Source organism: Mirounga leonina, unplaced genomic scaffold, assembly GCF_011800145.1.
Source record: "Mirounga leonina isolate KUSES-001 unplaced genomic scaffold, KU_Mleo_1.0 Mir_176, whole genome shotgun sequence".
Taxonomy (NCBI): domain Eukaryota; kingdom Metazoa; phylum Chordata; class Mammalia; order Carnivora; family Phocidae; genus Mirounga; species Mirounga leonina.
Window position 1 is genome coordinate 30,092,650 of NW_023270454.1, and position 18,667 is coordinate 30,111,316.

At 36.2% G+C, this 18,667-nt stretch overlaps 1 protein-coding gene across 1 annotated transcript in view; it reads right to left on the reverse strand.

The window, feature by feature from the left end:
* Positions 1-2,880: 2,880 nt before the first annotated feature.
* Positions 2,881-18,667, reverse strand: part of TDO2 (tryptophan 2,3-dioxygenase) — an 18,095-nt gene continuing 2,308 nt past the window's right edge. The window contains exons 4-12 of the mRNA XM_035022842.1: positions 16,866-16,936; positions 15,348-15,475; positions 13,900-14,086; positions 12,079-12,186; positions 8,885-8,996; positions 7,465-7,522; positions 5,776-5,855; positions 4,941-5,031; positions 2,881-3,034 (exon numbers count right to left, since the gene is read on the reverse strand). Coding sequence (XP_034878733.1) covers positions 2,881-3,034; positions 4,941-5,031; positions 5,776-5,855; positions 7,465-7,522; positions 8,885-8,996; positions 12,079-12,186; positions 13,900-14,086; positions 15,348-15,475; positions 16,866-16,936 — 989 coding nt within the window. The remainder of the gene's footprint in view (positions 3,035-4,940; positions 5,032-5,775; positions 5,856-7,464; positions 7,523-8,884; positions 8,997-12,078; positions 12,187-13,899; positions 14,087-15,347; positions 15,476-16,865; positions 16,937-18,667) is intronic.

Sequence of the window (18,667 nt, forward strand, 5' to 3'; positions counted from 1 at the left end):
ACAAAATTATCCCCCATTCCCTCCTTCTAAAAAAAGAAAACAAAACAAAACAAACAAAAAAAACCGTTCACACCTTCTAGAGTCTCTATTTTGATTAACAGCATCAACATTATGTAATCACCCAATCAATAAAAGTGAAGGAAATGTTATTGAATCAGGTCAACTACACCTTAGTAACCCAACACTTGATCACCTACCTTCCCTCTGTTTCTACCCTCCTTTCCTAGATGCATGTTCTTCAGTTATATCTCAACTCCACTAGTCTAAACCTATGTCCCACTAAACCCTATGTCCCTTAATACAGAGGTTCTCAAAGTATAGTCCCCAGACCAGAAGCCACTTGAAACCTTATGAAACTCTTTATTTTTAATTTTTTGAGAGAGAGAGAGAGAGAGCACTCCCTGCTGAGTGTGGAGCCTAATGCAGAGCTCGATCCCAGGACTCATGAGATCATGATCTGAGCTGAAACCAAGAGTCGGTCACTCAACCGACTGAGCCACCCAGGCACCCCGAAACACTTTATTTTTATAAGTGCTCCAGGTGATTCTGATGAATGTTATTATAATCCATTTACTATGTGTCCCCTGGATTTGCATCTCTGTAAGACAACATTATGTTATTTCCTTGCTTTAAACCATTCAGGAGTTCTCCAATGCCTAAAAGATGATACGCCAACTCTTTTAAATGACTTTTCATGAAGAAGCCCCTTTTCTATCTTCTTTGCCTCAATCTCCGCTGTTCTATATGGACATATGCTATGCTCCAGCCATAGTGAGCTCCTTGAAGTTTACCCAATGAGGCTTTATAAAGGGAAAGCAATGAAATTTTCACATAATAATTAGGAGTCATGACAAAAATCATAAAGATGTTCCTGGGTGTGATTTCACAAAGATCTCAAAGCGAATACTAAATTAGGCAACCTTACACAGACTTTGTGACTTATTTAAGAATTATAACTTAAAGTAGATCATCAGCACTAGAAGCAAGTTGGAATGGGGGCAAGGGTAGAAACTGACATTACAAACTGTTTTTGACCTTACATTAAGAATTACTGATATATCCCTTGAAAAAAACTCTTACAACTATCTAGTTTAGTCACACCAAGAAATAAAAATACAAAGAGTTAAGTCAAATCACATAGTCTGTTAAAAAAACTAAATCTTGACAAATAGCATTTATTCTAAGATTCCAAGGCATCTTGTGACAGAGCATCTATTAGCATATTTTTTCATTACCTCATGAGAAGAGCAAAGATTGAGACACATATTTTTTTAAAGATTTTTTTTCTTTATTTGAAAGAGAGAAAAAGGCACGAGCTGGGGAAGGGGCAGAGGCAAAGGCAGAGGGAGAGGGAGAAGCAGACTCCTCACTGAGCAGAGAGCCAGACATGGGGCTCCATCCCAGGACCCTGAGATCATGACCGGAGCCAAAGTCAGATGCTTAACCGACTGAGCCACCCAGGCGCCCCTTGAAATAAGTATTTTTATCCCCATCATATAGATAGTAACCTGGGGCTTAACCTGGACTTGATACCAGAATGGATAGTTAATAAATGGCAGTGCCAGAATTTGCTCCCACATTTGTTGATTTCAAAGCCATTGCCTTTAGCCACCATGTTACTTGTCTCTGTATTTTTCAGCTTGGCCACTATCAGGCACTCTGTACATGTGCACGTGCACACACACACACACACACATGCAAGGGCCTTATAGGTAAAAGCAATTATGTGAAATTGTTTGTCTAGAGACAAACTAGACAACATGATCCTTGTAAGACAAAAATTAATTGAGACCAAAGAATAGTTCAATTCCATCAAGAACTTGCTGCTTGCTTATAGATAATCACCCTAGGTCAAGGTTGATATGCATTTGGATTCCTTTGTTAATATTTTGCATTCCCTTCATAAAAGAAATTTAAATAACTATTGCCAATATCCTGGCTGATCTAGAAAAAGAAGAATAAAACTCCTGTCTGATCTAAACTCTGAATCTAATTACTTGTTATTAGAAATGAAGTAAATCACTGTTTAGTGTGTTTTCTCCTCCTCTCTTTTGGAAACAACATTCTTCAATTGAGGGAACTATCACTCTTTCCAACTTCAATCCTGCATTGACTGCCTCCCAGAGCAGGGAAGAGCACCTTTGACTTTCTGGTCCAGAGCTGCTGGAAGCTGGGACCTTGCCTGAGCAAGGAGCTGGCCTACAGCAGGGAAGAATAAAGCCAACACCTACAGGAAAGAAGAGATGAGACACAAAGGATCCTCACAGTCTTCCAGGAATATAATATTCCAGGAACTGGATCCATCCCCAGGCTCCTCTCAATTGTTTGAGCTAGTGGAATTGTCCAGCAAGTCCCTTCTAGGCAAACTTCAGGTAGATTTCTGTCATTGGTCATCAAGAGTCCCAATAAAGACGAGCAATGTTTCCAAAACAATATATGGAAAATAGACTAATTCTTATTATTTCTTAAATTTTTTGGTTGTGTAAGTCTTTGTACAGAATGACACATTTTATTGCGTAAAATATTTGAAGTAGCTGAAGTTTACAAGCTCATTAAAGTATGAAACGAGATAATGATTGTGTTAAATGGTTATATTAAGGTAAGTATCAGGGTACACTGAGTTTTTAATAGGAAAATCTTCTATGTACAATGTTACAATTCAATTGATTGCCTATCTTAATGTTTAGTCTTCTATTATCACAAAAAATGAGTCAATAAAATTATTTACAGGATTGAGTCAGAGCACCACAGTGCTTATCTATCTATATATAGATATACATATATTACAGTAGGACTCTTTGTGTATCATGAAGATTCGTAGAAAAATTTAAAAAATGCAGGCTGAGAAATCGATGTCTTCATAGATTTTTGCAGATGACTTTAATCTGATTCATCACTGCTGAAGTAAGAGCTGTCACAGTATTCAGCCGTGTAAAGGAACTTGTGAATAATTGGGTTCATCTTCGGTATCCAGTGTCGGGGAACCAGATATGTGGAAAGATTAAATAAATCTACAAATACCTTGTATCTGTCACTGGAAAAACACAAATATACAGATGGTATAGATTTATTGACATGAAATATTTAAAATGTTTCATCAAAAAATTTCATTTCTCAGATAACGATTTTTTGCCATAATTAGTATTTAATATTATGCCTCGTTATACATTATCTATTACATTTTGTGCATATTACATATGTAATATTAAGGAGTTAAGGAATATAAGCATTAAGATCCCCTCCTTTTCACTCCACATTCAAAGTTCATGCCCATAAAACAGTATTATATGTTTCATTGATCCTGATCAGGCTGGTTCAGATTAAAACCTGGAGTCTTATGATTGTCATGCTACCTTCATAAAAATAAGGGTGTGTTCTTGTTTCTGACTTTTAAAGGATGGTATGCAAAATAAAAAAAAAAATTTAAGCATATAAAATTCTTAGTTGTTCATTAGAAAATATTTCCCACCTACAAAGTAGCTGTTAAGTAACTGACATGAATGGATTAATAAATTGAAATGCCAATTTAGATTCATAGTAAATGTCTATAACTGTGGTTTTAGCATTTACAATCACTCTTGTGTGTGTTAGTCAACTGTTTTAACCGTTGCAGCTTTATAGCGGAAGAGCATTTGCCTTTGAGGTCGAATGAGAGTTCAAATTCTGCTCTGTGACTTGCAACTCGTGTGAACTTGGACAAGTTGTCTAACCCTCAGTGTCCTGGTTCCTAACTCTGGAAAATAAAAACTACAACCCTTTCCTCTGACCAGGTCTTTGTGAAGACTTCATGAGGTAATGGCACACACTAGAAATGTTTTATGTGTTCATTATTCCCACCATCCACTGATGTGTATGTCCATGTGGTACAATCATTTACTGTTTCATGCTAACAGAATTTATCCCCAGGGAAAGAAAAAATATGTGATGACTGTGAAAATGTAAACCAATGAATTTTATAAATTGTTTAGTCTAGAGTTTGTTCCTAGGGAAAAGAAAATTTATTAAAAGGATGAAAAATTGAACCCGTGTGTCTTACAACTGTCAATCTGGTAGTAAGAGTAGGATGAAAACCATGTACAATATGAAGAATTTTGGAGACTGTGAAAATCTAATTTGTTCTTGAGCTGATTCTCCCTTCCCCAGGGGCCTTGTAGGTTTCCTCATTTCCATATGTATGTATCTATCTCTGTGTCCATCTATATTGTTGGGAACACTAAATAAATTAAGAACACAAATGTCCTATAAATCTCTCTAGCATGTTTTAAGTGCTAAATAAATGTTGACCCCTTTTCTTGTAAACACTCTGGGCACTCCCTGAAGTAGATGGAAGTAGTTTTTTTTTTTTTAAGATTTTATTTATTTATTTGAGAGAGAGAGAATGAGAGACAGAGAGCATGAGAGGGAGGAGGGTCAGAGGGAGAAGCAGACTCCCTGCCGAGCAGGGAGCCCGATGCGGGACTCGATCCTGGGACTCCAGGATCATGACCTGAGCTGAAGGCAGTCGCTTAACCAACTGAGCCACCCAGGCGCCCAGATGGAAGTAGTTTTTATAAAAGAGTCATACCAGGAAGTAAGAAACTATTTTTCAGCTGTGTCATTCACCCAGGCAAGAGGACGTTAGTGGAATGAATGATAACTGTTTGAATCCGTCCGAACTTGAGCCAGAATCCGTTGAAAATGTTCCTACTTGGATGAACTCCCTCACATCCTCACAGGTGGTGCGACCCCAGGTACCATGCCCCTTTTCATCTCAGAATCAACATGATGAAGTTCCAGAACTAAGGATTTTTACAATGACCTCTCTAATAGGAAGACCTTAATCTAACCAGTTTCAGCAGTTCAGATCAGAACAAGCATAAATCCCATTTCCTAGATAATGCACAGAAACCAAGAATCGGTGACTTCCAGCAAGCAAAACAGGTGGCTTTCCCCCATCTTACCTCACTGTGGAGCGCAGGTACTGATAGCCAGAGGACCCTCCAGTGCCTGCTTTGCTGCCCAGCATTCTGTGCACCATGCACACATGGTTATCTAGGCAAACACACAAATTAACTTCATGGATATTTTTCTGCCATTAGTTCCACCATTTTCTAAAAACAAGGGGTTGGTAATGATTATTGCTTCTAAGAAAAGGTTCACACCTTATCACTTAGCCATATGGAAGGTTTGCATGTGAGAGCCAGATGAGACAAGTGGGTTGCCTGGCACCCCACTTGGTTCAGGCTAAATGCATATGACTCCATCCAACATAATGATGGACTAGCCTGTGAACACAATAGGGGAAGAGTAGGGCCTCATTATGACTTTCACAAGCCCTCACCACCTTTGCCTTCATGGGTCTCTTCCTCCACTTAAAAAAAAAAAATATATATATATATATATACACACACACATATACATATATATATATATATAAATTATATTTTAAAATTATATTGGCATAAGGATGAATAAGTTATGGTTATATATTAAGACATTCTATTTAATCTAAAGGTAATTTTTTCTTCCGATTATTAAATAAAACATTTTCATGGGCCCCCCAAAGGTAATCTGGGCCCTAGGCACTCTGCTTGCTGTGTATAATGGGTAAGTAGCCCTGGGTGAGAATAATTATTCGGTTGATTTAAAAAAAAAAAGTCATTCACACACAAAGGAGGAAAGAAAGGGTAGTGGGAAGGGGAGCAGACAGATGGAGAAAAGGAGTAAAGGAATAGGATGGGGGAGAAGGATTATCAGGGTTGAGGTGGTGGTGCTGGAAGGTGTGGGGAGACTTACATCTCCATTTAGTCATGAGTGTGTCTATGTCCATGAGAGAAGTCAGCAACTGAAAAGGCACCTGGAATCTAGGCTCTTCCCTAAAGAAGAAATAATAATAAAAAGAAATCTACTGAAGCAAATCCAGTGTGTTCAGAAGGGCATGAGTTTTACAATCGGTTGGCTCTGGAAACAAATGTCAACTTTGCCCCTTAAGAGCTGTAGCAGCCCTGAATTACTCTCTCAGTCTGTTTCTTCATCTCAAAAATGAGGATACTACTATTCAGCTTATAGCATTTGTGTAAAGGGTCTAGAAAATTCCATGAAATATACGTGAAGTAACCAGCCAGAATCACGCCTAACATTGATTCTCATTAAAAGGTAGACATAGGGGCACCTGGGTGGCTCCGTCGGTTAAGCCTCGGACTCTTGGTTTCAGCTCAGGTCATGATCTCAGGGTCCCAAATCAGGCCCTGCATCTGGCTCCATGCTGGGCGCGGAGTCAGCTTGAGATTCTTCCTCCCCCCTCCCCTGCCCCCGCCCCTGCCCCCAACTCGTGCATGCGTGCGTGCACGCATGCTCTCTTGCTCTCTCTCTCAAATAAATAAATAAATCTTTAAAATTAAAAAAAAAAGGTAGACATATACTCTACCTCAGATTCACCAGCTTCTTTTAGGCAAAAGATATTAAAACTTCTTCTAGGCAAAGATATTAAAACAAAAACAAAAACCGCTATTTATTTCCTCTAATACCTATTTTTTTTTCCTTTCTTCATCTATTCATTCAACACGCTCAGTACATTTTGTGCTTCAGATACATAAACCTGAGAGGCATACTTTGAGTAGGATTTTAGGAAAAAAGTCAAAACATTTTGTTGATGTTTCTGAAGAAATGAATTTGAGATTATTTTTTAAGATTTTATTTATTTGAGAGAGAGAGGTCATGAGCCAGGGGGAGGGGTAGAGGGAGAAGCAGGCTCCCTACTGACTCAGGGCTCGATCCCAGGACCCTGGGATCATGACCTGAACTGAAGGCAGATGCTTAACCAACTCAGTCACCCAGGCACCCTGGAATTTGAGAAGATTAAAAAAATCAAGTAAATACAAGTAAGAGGTCCAGTAAACACAGGTTTTGTTTTTGGTTTTGTTTTTAATGTTTGCTAGTGTGCTTTCTATTGTTCTGATGCATTTAATTTATGAAACATGAAGATGAGGCCTTCATACACATGGAGTGGGAGTAAGGGACACCTCTCACACTTTAGGCAGTGAGGACAATTTTACTTGAAATTGCAGAATAAAGAGGACAACAGTTTATAAAAGTGTTTTCACTTTATCCACTTTTTTAAATTTCATAAAATAAAAATAACTATAACATTGTTTAATGACAGAAGACATTTTATGACAGTTTCTGAGGTAGATTAAACTTTGGCCATTTAAGACATTTAATGTCATATACTGTAGAATTTAATAAAAAGGATTTTTAATTAATTAGTGGGTATGTATATGTATATTTTTACCCACTATAGGGATAAAGCTATACTCTTACTATCTAAAAGACAAAAACTAATTAACCTTCACAATTATTTTCTAAGCTTCCCTCCAAAACTGAATGACTTTTTAAAACTATGATTGCAATTTATAAGCTTTATATCTGAAATATGATCTGTATCCACTCCTCAACTTCTGTTCTACTCTTCTAATTTGCTTTTACCTGTAAAAATATATCATCAAGGCCCCCTGAAGTGCTCTGTATGACAGTCGTCTTTCACCTGCAAGATACATAGCGGGTTTTAATTTAATGAGGAATTTAGGGCAGTCATAGTAATTTGGCAACATCACCTTAAATAATTAAGTTTTACATGTTTTTAGAAAACAATGTTTTAGTTTAAATTTTTTATTCCTTAGATTTCAAAAAGCAAACTAATATATATATATACTTCAAATATATATATATACACATTTTATTTTTGCACACTTTATATAATATATACGCATTTAAAATATAAATATATGCATTTTAAATTTTCAAAACCTTTAAGTATCATGTTAGGAAAACTTGATATAGAAAATACTTAACTTCCATACTAAAATATATTTTTTCTAATTCACTTAAAATTACTTAAAATCACTTGGCTTAAAGGAGTACCATCATTATATAAAATCTCATATGTGTGTTCTACTAAAAGGCTTTGCTCTATTTGCACAAAAACAAGATTTTGCTATCTTTACAGAGGTTTTATAGAAAACTGAGACTAGGGACGCCTGGGTGGCTCAGTTGGCTAAGCGGCTGCCTTCGGCTCAGGTCATGATCCCCGGGTCCTCCCGGCTCAGCGGGAGGACTGCTTCACCCTCTCCCTCTGCTGTTCCCTCTGCTTGTGCTCTCTCTCTCTGTCAAATAAATAAATTAAAAATCTTTAAAAAAATAAAATAAAAATAAAAGATGTGTCTTTAAAAAGAAAAGAAAATGAGACTAAAAACCTTTAAGTTTGTAGCATTTCATATTAATTTCATATACTGCTATGCCTTGTACCTATGTCATAAAAATTAATTTTTACTTCTCATTTGCAAAAGATTTACAAGTACTTTGTAATAAAAATTCCAAATACAAATGAACACAAAAATTTCAAACATATAAATGAAGAGTTAAATAAAGAAGGTATTGATGATACTGGTCAATGAACTTCAGAAAATAATAGCCCAACATTAATTATGCCAGAAAGTCTACCTATGTGCTTTCCCTGGTCTGCTTGGGAAACTGATTTCCTCTGCAAAGCCATCCTTGCCTTCACAATACTTATTCCTCTCCTCTATATCACTGTGCTGTTTCCAATTACACTGCTTGTCTTCATTTCTCTCCCTATTACATTGTGAACTAAATTGCAAAATCATATTCAGTTTCTCCTGGTCTCCTGCACGTTGGACACATATTATGAAAGCTTCTGACTACAATGTCTTTGCGATAAATTGGGCATGTAAACTTACCACATAAAGTTATAACAGATAAAATTAACCCAGTTCTTGTTTCTATGAGTGCAATATAAATTTTCATTTTATTTCCCCTGCATAAGGTTTGATATTTTGATCTCACAGTCATACCTCCCAGGGAAAGGACCCTTAGAAAAAATACTCACCTTTACTATAGAGATGTTCATGACGTTTCTCATCAAATAAGGAGAGTAACACCTCTTTTTGTTTCCAAAATTCAGCCATTTGTTCCTCTTTTTCCTCTGACTCTTCCTTAGCCTTGGGGGAAAATATCACATTAATATCCCCCAAGAGAGATCATAGAATCTTATTTCGGAAAACATCTCTTGTAAAAAACAGACTCACCAGGAGCAGAAAGGTTGTAGTTGGAATATTTACCATATCATCTAATAATACAACTTGGAAATTATGGCTTATGAGATGGGTTTTCCTCACACTCACTGGTCTTACCCTTTAAATTTACATGATTTGTTAGTTTCAAATGTTATTTTCATAAATATCATGAGAAATGGACTCAGATGGGCAAAACTGGGGATAACTACAAGTGACTGACAATGGTCTAATTTTAGGCAGCAATTTTTTAAGACAGGAAGTAAAGTAATTCTACTTAGGAAAAGTTAAGAATTTCCAGTCAGAAAAACTATTAACTCTATTTATATTCTGTAAGTATAATTTCTTAGACATTTACCACCCTCAGATACTTATTCATTTGATATCTATGGACTCATTTAAGGAAATTCTTATACTTCTGCCTACTACAAATGCTTTACTTACAACTCAATTGAGCTGAAGTAAAAATCAATTAAGTCAATTATTTTCAGTTTGTCTGAACAATCACTCATGTGGTGAGAACTTGTATGCACATTATTGTCAATTAATTATTCATTTATTTAGTAAATGTCATGCTAAGGTGATAGAGATAAAACTGTGAGCAAAAATTGAGTTCCCTGATCTCATGCAGTATATCATCTGGTGGGAATAAGACATTGAACAAATAATCACCTAGACATTACATTGCAAGCATGTACAGTAGAAAACAGGAGCAGTATAGTGCCGTAATAACTTACAGTAGTCAGGGAGTGGGGGGAGATATATTTTTTTAAGATATATTTATTTATTTTAGAGAAAGAAAGAGAGAGAGAGAGCACGATTGGAGGCACAGAGAGAGAGAGAGAGAGAATCTCAAGCAGACTCCCCGCTGAGCAGGGAACCCAATCCCAGTATCCTGAGATCATGACCGAAACCTAAATCAAGAGTCGCACTCTCAACAGACTGTGCCACCCAGGCAACCCAGGGGGAGATCTTTCTGAAGAAGTTCTCCTTGAGCCAAGACCTGAAGAATGGAAGGAGTTACCCGGGGAAGAATATTCCAAGCCCAGAGAATAACATATAAAAAAGATGAAGATAAATTTGAAGAACTAAATTCATCTTAAAGAAATTCAATATGGCTGGGCCACATGAGATCATGAATCACCTTGAAGACTATGTTAAAAGTTTTTATCTTTATTTTAAAAACAATAAGGAGACATAAACAGGTTTTATGCAAAAGCAAAATGTGATCAGATCTGCATTTTGAGAAGATTGCTCAAACTGCAGTATGCAAAATAAATTGGAATAGAGTCATATTGGGGAGAAGTGTAGGATAGTTGAGAAAAATTATGAGACCAAGTGGAAAGCAAGAGCAGTTTGCATTTGATTGAAGGTGGTAGATAAAATGGAGGTACCTGAGAGCTATTTAGAAGGTAAAATTGGTAGGATTTGGTGATAAGTTGAAGAAGTGACTGAGAGAGAGGGAGGTGCCAAGGATCAATTGTACATTTCAGACTTGACAAACTAGATGGTTTGTAAGGGAAAAATTTTTTCAATTTGTAGAAGACTGAGTTGATATGAGCGTGGAAGGAAAAGGGAATTTTTTTAAGTTTGGTTTTATCACTAAGTTTTTGAGAGGACCAGGAGGAAATCATAAAGTAGGGTGTGAAATATTTAATTTGAAATTTAAAGAGCTATCTATGCTGGAGATGAATGTTTGAGAGTTATTGGTATATAAGTACATATTGAAACAGTGGGTATAAATGAGTTCATGTGGTGAGAGTACAGAGAGAATACAAAGTGTCTAAGCCAATACATTGTGAAATCCTACCACTTATCTGTCTGAGAAGAAAAATGAGCCCATAAAGGGGACAAATCAAGACAATAAGGGCCAGAGAATTAAAGGAACACAACGTCGTACCAAATCCAATGGGAAAAAATACTCAAGAAAGAATAAGTAGTCATTATTGAATGCCACTAGGAAATGAAGTAAAATGAAAATGGCCATTGGATTTATATACCTGGAGGCCATCTGTGAATGATGGGACAAGAAGACAGACTGGTTTGGGTTGGGGATTAGATGAGAGATAAAGAAATACGCTAACCACATTCTAAATACCTTATAGATATTCATCTAATTTAATGTTCATAATAGTCCTAAAGGAAGATACTCTTATTTTCTATTTTACCATAGGTGAAAGTGAAGCAAAGGGAGGTTAAGTAACAGAAGAAATTCAATGTCAGTCATTAAGAGGTGAAGGTGGGACTTGAAGTGTGACTTTAAAGTTCCTGCTTTAAGCACTAGCTGATACAGACTCTCCAGATACAGAATTGAAACAATTCTTTCAAGAAATGTAGTCACGAAGAGAGGATGGGAAATGAAGAATCAACAATATCTTTCTTTTTTTTTTTTTAAGATTTTATTTATTTATCTGACAGAGAGATAGAGAGAGAGCACAAGTAAGCAGAGAGGCAGGCAGAGAGAGAAGGAGAAGTAAGCTCCCCACTGAGCAGGGAGCCCGATGCGGGGCTCGATCCCAGGACCCTGGGATCATGACCTGAGCTGAAGGCAGCCACTTAACCAACTGAGCCACCCAGGCGCCCCTCAACAATATCTTTCTTAAGATGAAAGAAATTTGAACTGAGAACCAGTATAGGAAGGACCCTGCAAATATACATGAGCCCAGGGAAAATTATATGGTTAAATATATTTGGTTGACTGGTCTTTTGTGAGCCTACTTCTGTTTAGAATTGGTCATGATATAAAATTTTTAATAGAAATAAAAAGGTCGATTAACCTGATATATTTATCAAAACCAAAATCTTGTCTATAATGAACTTCTTAATTTAATTTTTATTGTACATAAATAAAATAAAATCAATTATGTGATATATTTCTTGCCGACTCATTTGTGAAAGAAAAAGAACATAAGAAAAGTGAAAGTTTAAGAGAAAATTGGAGATTTGTTAAATAAAATTCTCAATACTTCATCCATAATAAACTTATATTTACTTATGCCATCATAAATACCTGAATTCTTGTGAATTCTTCTTCCAGGCCCTTGACAGTGTTCTTTTCAAACTTTCCCCAGAAGTTAAATCCGTGTGGCTCTAAACCTGGTGTTCTTTCCAGCCATGCCTGAAGTGTTTTTTTTTTTTAAGTAAATAAATTGTAACATTTAAATTATGTAAAATACATTATTCCTAACATCTCTGAACTTGAAACAGGAAATTTTCTTAATTTTGAGAAACATATGTCATAAATTTCTTGTGTATAAATATTTTCTCTTTCCCTTCAATTTCTTCATGTAAAGAATAGCCATTTATTATATTTCACTTCTTAATCTTTAAAGCAATCATATTGATAATATTTAATCTTTATTTGTTAAGAAATATATTACTAGAGAAATCCCAACTTTGTTCTATAAATCTATGAACATATCTAAATGTTGTTTGAATGAAGACTTCTGGTTTATTTTCAAAACACCTTATGGCTTAGGAGCTGAAGGAATTACTACATGCATAAGATATGATCTCTTCTAAATATTGGAGCATGGTATACTTCGCAACTTTGAAATCAACTAATTACTCAATTATTTTAAAAGTCCACAAGACTTTTTTTAATTTACTTTAATTCCAGTATAGTGAACATATACAAGAATTTTAATGTAAAAATGAAACAAAATTCATGCATTTCTGTGGATTCTCATTTAACCTATTTTTTGGTTTTGAAATTAGCTTTGTAATTCTTTCTCCCCTTATCTTTATGAACTGTTTTTGGCATTATGTACAACATATTAACCTAAATCCACATTTACAATATCGAAGGGATTAGTGTGCAGAGTATAAGTCCCTAAAAGAAAATTTTAATTTGCAAAGAAAAAAAAACGCTTGTGAAGGAGATCAAGACCATATAATCTTTATTTAATAATTTACTTATGAAGAAACAATAATCCCTCAAGACCTTTTATAGGCCCGTAGTGAGTTAAGATATGAAGGGAACAAATTCTCAGGACTATACTCTTAATAATTTAGTTTAATTGAGAAAAATACACAACTTGTGGAACTGTTCAACAATGGAATACCTTAAAGAAGTAAAGCTCACTGAAGAATTAACTACACTCAACTTAAAAATCAGCCAATTAAATATTGTTTAGTAGGCTTGTTTAAAAGACTTGTTTTATGGGCGCCTGGGTGGCTCAGTTGTTAAGTGTCTGCCTTTGGCTCAGGTCATGATCCCAGGGTCCTGGGATTGAGTCCCGCATCAGGCTCCCTGCTCAGCAGGGAGTCTGCTTCTCCCTCTCCCACTCCCCCTGCTTGTGTTCCTGTTCTTGCTGTCTCTCTCTCTGTCAAATAAATAAATAAAATCTTTAAAAAATAAAATAAAATAAAAGACTTGTTTTATAAGATGAGGTTATTAGATATTAACATAGCTGATTATATAAATATTTTTGAAATTCTCAAAGGAGTTCTTTATATTTTAAATATTTTAATCAGTCAAGTTTAAGTATTTTTATAAATTCTTTCTATTCTTTTTTTTTTAAAGATTTTATTTATTTGAGACAGAGAGAATGAGAGAGAGAGAGCACATGAGAGGGGGGAGGGTCAGAGGGAGAAGCAGACTCCCCGCCGAGCAGGGAGCCCGATGCGGGACTCGATCCCAGGACTCCAGGATCATGACCTGAGCCGAAGGCAGTCGCTTAACCAAATGAGCCACCCAGGTGCCCAATTCTTTCTGTTCTTATTTACAATGAATGTGACAAAACGCTCGGGTTTTAGAATTTTAATCTAACAGAAGCTAAATTAACAAGACGAGGGAGTTAGACTTTAAAGATAATACTTGAGATTGTACCTCCACTAGCTGCAGCAGTGTTTTCTCCTGCTCCGACTTAAGCAGCAGTTCATTATCTTCTCCTTTGAAGTTATCACGATAATGTCTTCTGTTGTAAGGGACCCTCAAACTCTGAAGGACACCAATCTTGTTTTCTAAGAGTCGGAATTGCAAACTCTGGAAGCCCGATGCTGGAGATAAGTACTCTCTGCGAATAAATGGAGGAAGGCAAGAGAATAGAAAGAAGAGAGGAGTTGACATTGTAAATCACTGTAATGGTTTCTTCTATTGTGAGAGGTCATCAGTTTTACTCTCTTAGATATCACCAAGTGCAGGGATACAAAACTGCCTAGAGAGACCTGTGATTTGACCTTACCGAAGAAAGAAAATTGAGCTCCCTAAACATCATTGTTGCTGTCGATTAATCAATTTAAAGATGAAATGTGTATACAGTTTGGGAAATGTCATACATGCATGTGCATACGTATGTACATATACACACACATACATATATACAGATATGTGTTTATGTGTTTGTGTACTAATTTTTTCCTGAGATAAAGACACGTGGACATTGAGCGATATTTCTTATTCTATAGTGCTAAAAGATTCTTTATAGATATTATTCAATCCCTCCTAAAATCTGTACTCTTGGATATCATCATTGATCTCACTATCTAGTATTACTATGAGCACAATGAGATATTACCAGTGAAACAAATGAGATATTGCCTCACACAAAATAGGCAATCAAATAATGTTATTACTCCCACCCCACAACCACCCAAACTCTTAGATCCTTCTAAGCTTCCTTCATCTAATTGGTTTTAAGACTTCAATTTTTTTTAAAACCACCACAGAGGAATTTTACTACATTTCTCTTTGACCGTCACGCATGGTGGAGAACCTGCCTATTACAACATTAAATGCACCAAATGTTCTTAGGAAAATCTCTTCTCCAATTTTGGTATGAAAAAAACTTTTAAAAAAAATATACGTATGGCTTTGGCTGCCTGGAAATGCAGAGCTAACATTTATAGTTCAATCCATAACTTAAACCGACACCTTTGCTGACAGGCTTCCCGTCAACTCTTGTTTCTCTTCTATTTTTAGCTTGCAATTTTTTAAAATTCAGCTACAGGTGTCATGTCAGTTGTGTTAGCCATTTTGATAAGTTGTCTAAAATTCTTTTTAATGGCTTCTTGGCCTTTTGGCTAAGATCAAGCGTAAAATCCTTTTTGGATAAAAACAGGGCACACGACAATGAATTGAAATTAATCGATCACATTATGTTTGTGTGTACAAGTGAGTGAGGACATACTTTTACTAACTTCTCAAATGCTTTGTGATTAAGACTCTGGCGAGTTTGTAGTGGAACAGGTTCCTTACACAGCACACACGTCCCCTTTTACCCCACCAGAAAGAAAGGGCAAACGCCACTGCCTTCTTACAAAGCCACGGGTCCACACCTGAAGTCGTTGAAGTCCAAGGCCGTCATGGTTTCCAGAACGGAAAACTGCTGCACCAGTAGTTTCAGAATCACCGCCACCCGGTGCATCCGAGTGACAACCTTCAGCATGTTCCTTTCATCCCTGACCTGATGGTTGAGAAATGAAACATCGGGTCATCAATTCTGATTTCTAGAAGATACAAAATAGCCTATCAACAACAAAGTACTCCTATTGACTTTCTCTATTTTAAAGAGGAACATGGGAATTAAAATTTGCCATAAGATGTATTGAATTAGTAGCCACTCTAAGTTGTGTGCAAAGATTATCTGCAAAATCAGAATCATCTCTCTTTCTTTAAAAATAGAAAATTATATGGAAGCAAGTGAGAGGTCAATTTTGGAACACAACCACCACTGATGTCAAAGTAAATTTCTCTCTTTTAGTTTGCTTCGAGGAATAAAGTTCAAGGAAACATGGAAACTTCTGGGTGAGGATTAAGCAACACCTGGATAAATCTCCTTTTTACGGAGGGCCCCAAACTTGCCATTAACATAAATGGCAATGGTATTCACATGTGTGAGAAGAGTATTGTGTGTGCAGAGGTGTCATGGAACAGGGGCTCAGAGGCAGGGGGACTAGGATGTGTGCTGTTTGGGAGAGGTACGTGGGAGCAGGAAGAGGGTGTGAGGTGGGGAAGTGCAATTCAGACTTCTGCAACCACCTCATGCTCTGCTCTGCTCTCCTCCCACGCTTGATCCTCCCCAGTCCTTCCCTCCATATTCCCCTCCTCCTCCTCTCTTTTCTTTTTCTTTCTCCTTCTTCTTCTTTCTTTTAAGATTTATTTATTTATTTTAGAGAGTGAGAGAGAGTGAGAGCAAGGGGGGGAAAGAGAGAACATGAGCAGGGAGAGGGAAGAGGCAGAGGGAGAAGCAGACCCTCCACTGAGCAGGGAACCCAGATTGGGGGTCGGGGGGCTCCAGTCCAGGACCCTGGGATCATGATCTGAGCAGAAAGCAGACCCTTAACCTACTGTGTCACCCAGGCATTCTCTTTTTCTTTCTTCTACTACTCTCTTCCTACCTCCTCTCTCTTCTTGTTTCACTTTCCTCATCATTGTTCCCATCTTCCCATAGCAAATATTCATTAGAAATAAAATCTTTAAAGAACACACACACACACACACACACACACAAAAGAAAGAAATACAATTCTGGTACCTATTAGTTAAAGGGTCTATATTAGCTATCTTGGCAATCTACCACCATATATAACAACTTACTTTAAGGGCAAAAAAAAAATCGAGTTCTCAACAAGGGACCTGAAACTGAAATTTGAAAGGAACCTGAAAGCAATGTGTAGCTCTAAGGTAGTAGAGGCACTGGGAAAGTATGACCACACTCTTGTCCACTCGGAAGGGTTTTTAAAATGTTTCCATTAAGCAATAATCCCATCATTTGGTGGTAAGTTTTTCTAATTAACAATATTCTACATTCTCAAAAAAAAGTATAAATCCAATATTGTGACATAAGAACTCACATGGCCATTCTGAAAAATCTCTCGAACGGAATCTAATTCCCAGAGGATTTGCTTAAACCAGAGTTCATAAGCTGCAATGAGAGAAATCATTGTCAATTCAAAAGGTATGGGAGTCTTTTTTGACCATAATTACATGAAAGACATGGTTAACACATTGAAAAAGAAATAAAATGTAATTTTAAAATAATAAATACCAATATAGCCTTATATTTATGCTATAAACAAATATTAGTGATAATGTTATAATAGTCTTCTTTTATTGAATGTTTTACTCTGCCAGCCATGTTATCTATATGCTTCATATTCATTATTATTATTTTGATTTCTTTCAACAAATGAATTGTCTAGGTCTTTTAAGATATAGCACATAATCTAACTCTAACTTCCTGTGTGGAAGTTGGAGGTGTATGGGAAAGCAGAAGTGATACTCATCTCCATCTATAAACTGAGACATTAATAGTCACTAACCTGATGAATATGAGAAAATTTTGTTTTCTGGAGGCTTGGAATATTATGGGGAGGACAAGCTTGTGAATAGTCCAAAACTTCATTATATTCATCTACTTCCCTCAGTACATAACCCAACGCTTGGCATAAGATAAACATTGGGTGATTATTTTATGAATAAATGAACTAAATAGCCAGTATAGTCATTAGATGAGCATAGAATATCAAAAATCTTGGGGCTATCTGGTGCATTCTATTTGGAGCTATTGTATGGGTAAAGTCTATGTTTCTGTACTACATAGAGAATCAAATTATAATTTGAAATTACATCTAAGGAGACTTCTAGGGATTCTAATTTTCATATTTGGACCAAGAGCAAATCAAATGTTTATTAATCAGTTTCTGTATCTTTTAATTCAGGTTTAACTTTGTGTGGCTAGTTCCATGACCCACTGACCACATGCCATAACTGAAGGATGGAAGGACAATCTCCCTACCAAATCATGATAGCTCCCATTTGTTGTATACTTATCTTGTGCTATACTTGGGCTAAGTGCTCAAGGCACATTAGCTCATTTCATCTTCACAAGAACTCCATGAATGAGAAGATAAAATGACTGTCTCCATTTTACAGATGGAAAAATAGAATTACTGGCCAAGAAACCTGACCAAGGTCACACAATTTATAGTGGTGGAGATGGGATTCTAAACCATTTTCTCATTCCAAATCTGTGCTCTCCTGCCACGATTCCTTTTCTATTGATTTTTGTCTTGGCCTAAATCACCAATAAAAATGTAAACATGAAAACAGGAGAGGTAACACATCAACTCAATTATTTTCCATCTTTATTTTTTTACTCTAAGGGGTTGATCATTTTAACCAGTCAGTGAAGCAAACAACAATTTGAGGAAAAGACACAAAGAACTGGTAGGGAAAGAAAACCTGTCTAGAAGTGGAGCACTGACAAGTATGAATCACTGGACCTGGTCAGACAGAGAACACTATTAGGGCACCAACAATCTTAGAGCAAATCTTAATATTTTGGGGTCACGGACCTCTTTAAGACACATATTCATGAAATTTTGCATACAATTTCAATGAGTTCAGGGACTTTCTAAACTCCTGAAGTCATGAATTCCTACGTTAAAAACCACTGCCCAGAGGTAAGAAGTCTGGAGAGAATAAATGCACACTTTAGAAAAATTTTACTTTTCTGTTTAGTAGCAGATCTATATACGATTATGTAAAGTCACAATAAATTTGAGTGTTTATTTCTTGAAAAGAGTTTTTTATTTATTTTTTAAAACATTTATTTATTTATTTATTTATTTATTTATTTATTTATTTATTTATT